The 7,072-nt window shown below is 52.7% G+C and overlaps 1 protein-coding gene across 2 annotated transcripts; it reads right to left on the bottom strand.

The window, feature by feature from the left end:
• Nucleotides 1-719: 719 nt before the first annotated feature.
• On the bottom strand, nt 720-7,072 carry KLF6 (KLF transcription factor 6). 2 transcript variants are annotated; one of them, XR_011247933.1, is made up of 4 exons: nt 6,629-7,020; nt 3,044-3,835; nt 1,718-1,841; nt 720-1,246 (listed from the first exon to the last, which is right to left on the bottom strand). XR_011247933.1 is itself a non-coding variant. In XM_069546556.1 (4 exons), exons 1-4 carry the CDS (start codon nt 6,830-6,832, stop codon nt 1,195-1,197), a joined length of 957 nt encoding a protein of 318 aa, XP_069402657.1. In that variant the 5' UTR covers nt 6,833-7,072; the 3' UTR covers nt 720-1,194. The 2 variants fall into 2 exon arrangements, 1 of the variants encoding a protein (XP_069402657.1); XM_069546556.1 differs by having other exon boundaries at nt 3,259-3,835; nt 6,629-7,072.

The following is a 7,072-nucleotide window of genomic DNA, read 5'->3' as shown; positions in this document are numbered from 1 at the left end:
TGCATTAACAGCTAGAAAACCAGAAATGAGTCCTCAAGGCATAAATAAGAGAAATTTAGCTGCATGAGAAAACAGTTTCTAAGCTTTAGTGGTTTCATCCACCCAACTGAGAAAAATTTTAGGTTCTGAGTCTAGTGGGACATTAGACCAGCAATTCCCAGCCTTGGTGTCCCGGACACCCAACTCGTGCCCAATGTCTCCTAAGGGCAACTTGAAATTCTCCAAAAAGGTAATACGAATTCGGAACCACTGACAAAATAGTCCTACACTGCACAACGCCTCTCTAGAAGGGGAGTGTTACGAATAAATCCAAGGGGCGGGAGGTGGGGTTGGAGGGGAAAGCATCACGTATTGCCAGGCCCAGATGGCTAGGGGGTCACCTGATTCGACCAATCGTTATCTTAGCTGCTCAGTGAACTTGGAATCAAAACGGTAGTCCTGATTTAAAAATGGAAAAGCAGATAATTCCCCAGACCATGCATTACTTTTGTCTTAGAAGGAAAAGTTATCCACGTGTTATGTTTGTAGGTACACAGCGTATACAACAGGTAACAAATGAACTCTGTCGCAGCAAGCAGCGCCAGCTACTCACTTCACACAGCTGAACCGAACACCGAACGCTCCCGTCACACACCGGGGGGGAAGGGGCTCTCCCCACCAACACCCACTCGTCACTCGGGGTCCTGACTGCCCACGCCTGCCCTCCACATCTTCCCTTCTTCTTGACCTTTTTTTCTCTCCTCTAAGGCGCAGACACCCCCTCAGGAAGTGACGGATGGTCATCTCGTCTCACGGAACACGCCTCACACACAGAACATTCAAACTCTTTTTTTTTTTCTGTCTCTTGCAGTCTCGCCAGGGAAAGGACGTGCCTCGTCACCCAGTCCGTAGGAGACCATCCACATACAGCCCACCCACCACTAACATTCTCAGTGCACATGCTCACGGCAAAGGCTTAGGGACCACTCAGAGGACAGGTAACCAGTGGCGAGCCGGGGCCACCCAGACACCACACACCCCGGGTGCCCTGCCGCTTCGGACGTGACTGTTCTCGCCCTCGAAAGACCTTCCCAGTAGGTCCTGGAGGCGACCGGGCAGGGTGCAAAATGGCTTTGGCTGGAACACGCACCCTCCTTCCGCGGCCGTCTCAGCCTGGAAGCCTTTTTAGCCCGCAGGAGTTGCCGCTCTGCCCCCTCAGAGGTGTCTCTTCATGTGCAGGGCCAGGTGGTCGGACCTGGAGAAACACCTGTGGAGAGAATCAGGTTCCCAGACATCAGTTCTCCTGCCCTGCCGGTCACAGACCTCTGCCCCGAGCTCCCCAGCCTCAGCCTCTCCCCAGGAGGGCGCACTACCCACACCCTGAGCCACCCCATCCTCATGTGGGGCAGGAAATTCCAACTGACAGAAATATCTACATCAAAGAAGCCACCAGTGAGTTCTTGGGAATGTCACTCGACTTTACTACCGGGCCTTCAAATCTGAAATCTGATCAAGGGTTGTTGCTCGGAAAGCATGAATGAAATCACTCTATTCTCAGGCACTCAAATACCTGGGGCTTCCTAACCTGGACAACTGGCAAACAAGAGCCTTTTTAAAAAAAATCCTGGGCTGAAAAGAGAAATGCCACTGCAGGCCTGGAGGACGGCTGCCCGCTGCGGGGTGACGGCATGCCTGCTCCCAGGGATGGCACCCCCACCCCTGTGGTTCATGCACGTACCTGTCACAGTGAGAACATTTAAAAGGCTTGGCACCAGTGTGCTTTCTGAAGTGTCTGGTTAACTCATCGCTTCTTGCAAAACGCCACTCACACCCTTCCCATGAGCATCTGTAAGGCTTTTCTCCTGGGAAGAGAGCACACGACAGGCACGCCATTACTTCACTGAGCAGTGAGGGAGGGGCCCCGCGACCCCAACATATGGCCGGGGAGTCCTCTCAGGAGCAGGCTAGGCAGACACTGCCCTCAGGAACTCAGAACACACACCTGTTAGGGCTAGTAGCTGGCCCTCCCGAGCTACCAGGCAGGGGCTCTCTCCTCACCTAGCCTGGGGACTCCCAGTGCTGGGGGACGGACCCAGGCTTGGCAGGGCCGCATGACCGTGGCCAGAGCCAACATGGAAGAATGACAATTACTCAGACCGGAGAAATACTTCCGAGGTGATGTGTCAGGCCACTGGACCCACAGCCTTGGCCAGGGCTGGGTTTTTACTGCTTTCTCCATGGAAACGGTTTCTCTCAAGCACTTATTTTGTTCCTTACTCACTTCCCCGTGGAATGAGGCTCTGTAGTTTCCTCCGGGAAACTACATTTCTCTAAAACCGAGGTCATGAGTTTCTGGGAAGCCCCATCCCAAAGCCTTCAAAGCACTTTCTAAAGGACCAACAAGACACCCAGTTGACTTCATCCTTTGGCCATTGTACAAATAGGATTTCACTAAAAGTGCTACCTGAGAAATTTAAAAAAAAAAAAAAAATTCCCACAGCTAGTCCTGAGTGTGCTGCTGGGACCATTGGGAGCTGGTCCAGGGCACCTGGGTCCTGATTTCAGCTCTGCCTTGAGCTGCTTTGGGGATTCCCGTCTCCTCTCGTTACTGGCAGCATGAGATTCTGTGTGACGTGACCCTTAAGACCCCTCTCAGCTCTAAGATGTCTGTGACGTTCCAGCAGTTATCCTAGGCTGTCACGGTAACTTGAAACGGAACTACTCTCCAGATTGTGATATTTCATTAGAAAGATATCGTTTTAAAAACTGGCATTGGAAAGCAAAGGCAGCATGACATGCAGAGAAATCCTTACTAGGCACCGGCTGACGATACCGCTTCGCAGTCGATAGGGTCAGGTAAGAAGACCCCCCATGGTGGCTGGCACCCATGTGTGCCACACGGCCGGGCCACCCCGCCCCAACCCTCGAACTTTGTGTCCACAAGTCAGAGGCAACTTCACGTAACATGATGCATGGGCACTGCCGACTGGGCACAGTGGGGCCTCTGTAACCCGGTGGTTGGGAATGGGCAGGGGACTGGGTGTAGACAAAGAATGTGATTTACCTCTTGTGTGTTTAATCAGAAAGCGACAGACCATTCATCGGGCATACAAGTCCAGTCTTTCAGCGCTAACTCTGTCCTCCCCAGAGACCCAACTCTTTCGGGGGGGAAGAAAGGAGGTGAGGATGTGTCTGCTCCGACAGCCTCCTGCCCAGCCCCCTCCCAGGGCGGGTGAAATTCAGCAGCGCCCCACCGCCCAGGTCGCAGGAGGGACTGACCTGTGTGGGTGCGCTGGTGTGCTTTCAAGTGGGAGCTTTTGGTGTAAACTTTCCTGCAGCCATTAAAGTGGCAGCGATGCACCCGCCTGCGGCCGTCGGGGGAGGCGTCCCCGCTGCCCTTGTCGCCTGGCTTCCCTGAGGTCCCGCCCCGCGCCTTCCCGGGGGGGTGCAGCTCGCCAGGCACACAGCCCCACAGGTGCGAGGGCTCCCTGCTCAGTTCTGGGGAGGACGGAGGCGTGGAGGTGACCGAAGAGCTCAGATTCCCCGAATTGACCAAGACTTCGCTGATGGGGTCAGAGGTAAACTTGGTGGTGGGCGAGAGCTCCTCAGAGCTGTCGGAGGACTCGCTGCTCACATCCGAGTTCAGGCTGTTGGTCTCCAGGTTGTAGCTGAAGCCGGGGCTGTGGAGTGCGTCCTCAGGAGGGCCAGAGGAGGACACCTTCAGGTCCGCATCCTCCTTTTTCTCCCGAGCCAGGATGATTTTGGTCCACAGATCTTCCTGGCTGTCGAATTTGATCTCAGAGGCTGACACGTAGCAAGGCTCGCTCTGCAGGTAACGCTCCAACTCCAGGCAGGTCTGTTCGAAACAATCACAGGGAGGCACGTGATTGTGACCACACCGAAAACGGAACCGAAAGCACCATTCCAAAAAAACCAAAACATGCAAGAGCCAAGGGCAGATCAACTGTGGCCTTGCCACTATAGGACTCCGTGTCTGTGGCAGAGCAAGAGGAGAGCTATCTCTAAGAACGGGACACGTTCAGAAGGAAAACCAGGGCGAAGCCTCTCCCCGCTTTCCCGAGGTGGACCGCAACGGCCACGAATGGCTGATGGCCACAGAGGAGCTGGCTTCTGTTAAGAGTTACAGTGTTGACGTTTCTAATGAGTTTCTGTTAGCCACACAAAGGACACCAGCCTCCGACACCCCCACCCCCACCCAACAGGTTTAACCAGATTATCAGACAGCCTCCAGAACCCTGTGCATGAAGGACACCCAGGCAGCCTGCTTCTGCGGGCCTGCTGCCCGCAGCACGGTGAGCTCTGACATGGCCATGCGTCCCCTCTGGAGAACCGCTGACAGCACAGGCCGCGCCCAGCCGGGGCAGACGCAGCCAGGGGGACGTCTAGGGTCAGGAACATCAACCGAGCTGCCCAGAAGCTACCCGTTTCCTGTGGAGGAGCCCAGACCTTAGTAGGCTTTCAAAGAATGCCATTCCCAAGTGCAGGGCCATGTGCGCACACAACTTAAATGACTTCCACAGTGGTCAGAGGAAAACAACAACAGGAGTGGAAAAATGGTTCCAGAATGGCCATCTGCTTTTGTAAAGGATGCGGGAGGGGAAATTCCTTTCCCGGCCCTGCTGGGAGTCCCACAATGGACTAGAACTTTATCTGCTGGCCAAGAGTACAACTGTATGAGTCATCACTCTATTTCTTTCACGCAATGCCAAAGGAGACTTCCTTTTGAAATTCTGACCAGCGGCCAAAAAAAGGACCCGGTTCAAATATACATGCAGTGTGTCATGGACAGAGTGCCCCCCCCCAGCCCCACAACCAACCTTTCCAGAAGCTACAACTGCCGAGACACCAGCATCCCCTCTCCCCACCATCTCAAACTTTCTAGCCACTGGAAAAGAAAAACGGTAGGAAACATTTTAGGATTAAATTATGTCTGCCTTATCTTCACTAGGATCAACTGCCTACATGTCCATATAAGGTTGTCTATACAACTGCAAGTCTACAGATTTACATTGCTACAGCAAACGCCACTCTCTTTTTTAAGCAAATCATTTTCAGGGCTAGCCAAGCCCACCCAAAGGGCTCAGCCTTGCTTATTTAGCAGGGTGTCTGCAATCAGAATATATCCTTCCCCCCTCCCCCTACCAGACTCTTCACACCGCAAGCAGGAGCAAGCAGAGGGGGGAAAAAACAATCATTGTTTTCTTGTTACCCCTAAAATTAGACGTCTAGGTTACAAAGCACCCTCCAGTGTTCTGAGGAGAGACTGGCGAGGTATCTTATGGATGTTCCAAAGAAAAAGGAAAGCATGTTTACTGAGACCTTGTTAAACTTTAATAATCTGGCTAATTTAAAATCCCCATTATGCCTAGGAGCACTGGGGACCAGAATGAAGCTCTTGGGGAGAGTTTAAAAGCCTCTGAAGGCAACCCAGAGCTCAGCCTGGCTTGTGGCCCAAATCCCAAATGCCCAAGGAAACTACTTAGATCGATTTCAATCACATCCTAGGAAGCTTCTTTAGTAGGAAAAGCTGGGAGGGGAGAGGGAAGGGAGGGCTGTGAACAATGAGGCAGGCATGTGAAGGTTGTTCCACTTTGTATTTCATCCCCCTTAAAAGCCTTCTAAGCTTTGAAACCCACAGAATATATGCGATCTGCTAATTCACTTTGTGACAAAAAGCAAACAGCCTAGTAGGGCAGAGACAACCCCCAAACCCTCCTATCTTTTAAAGACAATGGGACAAGTGTCAGAATCTCTCTCCTTTCAGGCAATCCTAATGCAGGAGAAGGGGGAAAAATTGAGTTTTTCAAATGTCCAATGCCCCAAATTCCAATTCCACTAAAAAATGCCGGAAACAGACTCCTCTTCCCAAACTGAGACTAGAAGCAATTCGGACAGGCTCATTGTCATATGACTGATAAGTCACTGGTTGTGCAAACATTGGTCCCCCCCCCTTTTTTTTTTCTGGTCAACAAAAGAAGCAGGTAAGAAAAACAAGGCAGATGGAGGCAAATCTTAAGGATTCCCAAGGTAAAGAAACTAAAAATGGCCTGGTAGAGAAAAGGAGCTTGTGGGTGTTTCGCTGGTGAAATTCTTAAGTAAAAAAAAGAAAGAAAGAAAAACCTGTACGTACAAACACCAAAAAAGCAAAACGAAAACAAAATCCCTAAAAAAAAAAAAAAGAAGAAGAAGAAGAAAAAATAGCCTTGGCAGTACATGCGGGTTCATATGACCAGGTCCAGCTGTGGAGAGCCTGGAGCTGGAACAAGCACCAAACTTCTGCCAAGGGCTGGGGCCGAGATCAGGCCGCGGAGCTGGGTCTACGCTCGGGAGACGGTTCAGCAGCCCCAGAAAACAGCAAGAACACGGGGAGCGCCCGGCGCCGCTGCGCCCCACTCAGATGACAACTCCGCTCCACGCTCTGAAAGGCCCCTTTAAAGTGCCTTCTGCGCCGGAGGCAAAAGTACGTTTTAACAATAATTATTTTAATTTTTTTTTAAAAAATTTACCCAAACCATTAAAAAAAGAAGAAAAAGAACTGCACCTCCAAGCTCACACCGTCCTGCGGGTGCATGCACGCACTCCATGCTCGGCGCACCGGGACACCTGGCTCACGAAAATCCTTATTTACCTGTTGCCAATATTCCTCCAGGGAGGGCAGCGCCGAGAAGTAACCAGTCTCGTGCACAATCTGGAGTTCCTGGAAGATGCTGCACATTGGGAGCACATCCATGTCGGGTTGGAAGAGACCGTCCCCGCTGCTGTAAAAACAGGGAGGCGTGCAGTCTGCAGTCGGGAGCGCGGCGGCCGTGCCTGCAGCGCCGGGGAAGTTCATGCAAACTCAAGTGGGCAGCGATTAGGCGCCACGGGTTCGGGTCCTGGCCGGAGCCCGGAGACGCGCTCGCGAGCCCGCACAATATTTGCAAACACCGGACTGACTGCAAACGTAACCCCTGCAAAACTTCCCTATTCAAAGCTCCGCTGCCAGCCTCCCCTCCTCCCCGCCCAGCTCCCCCCGCCGCCGCCTCCCCACGTGACTCGCCCGCGCCCGCCCCGCGCGCCGCCCAATCACGCC

The sequence above is a fragment of the Ovis canadensis genome, chromosome 13 (assembly GCF_042477335.2).
Source record: "Ovis canadensis isolate MfBH-ARS-UI-01 breed Bighorn chromosome 13, ARS-UI_OviCan_v2, whole genome shotgun sequence".
In the NCBI taxonomy this organism is placed as follows: Eukaryota; Metazoa; Chordata; class Mammalia; order Artiodactyla; family Bovidae; genus Ovis; species Ovis canadensis.
This window is presented reverse-complemented; position numbering and strand designations above follow the sequence as displayed.

What these genes read in the sequence shown, in the direction of transcription:
- KLF6 (XM_069546556.1), bottom strand. Translation starts at nt 6,832, where the DNA reads ATGAACTTCCCCGGCGCTGCAGGCACGGCCGCCGCGCTCCCGACTGCA. An exon ending in TGGAGGAATATTGGCAACAG is followed by an intron (nt 3,836 to 6,628) that starts GTAAATAAGGAT and finishes TGTTTCGAACAG; the next exon opens with ACCTGCCTGGAGTTGGAGCG. An exon ending in ACACCAGCGCACCCACACAG is followed by an intron (nt 1,842 to 3,258) that starts GTCAGTCCCTCC and finishes CTCTCTTCCCAG; the next exon opens with GAGAAAAGCCTTACAGATGC.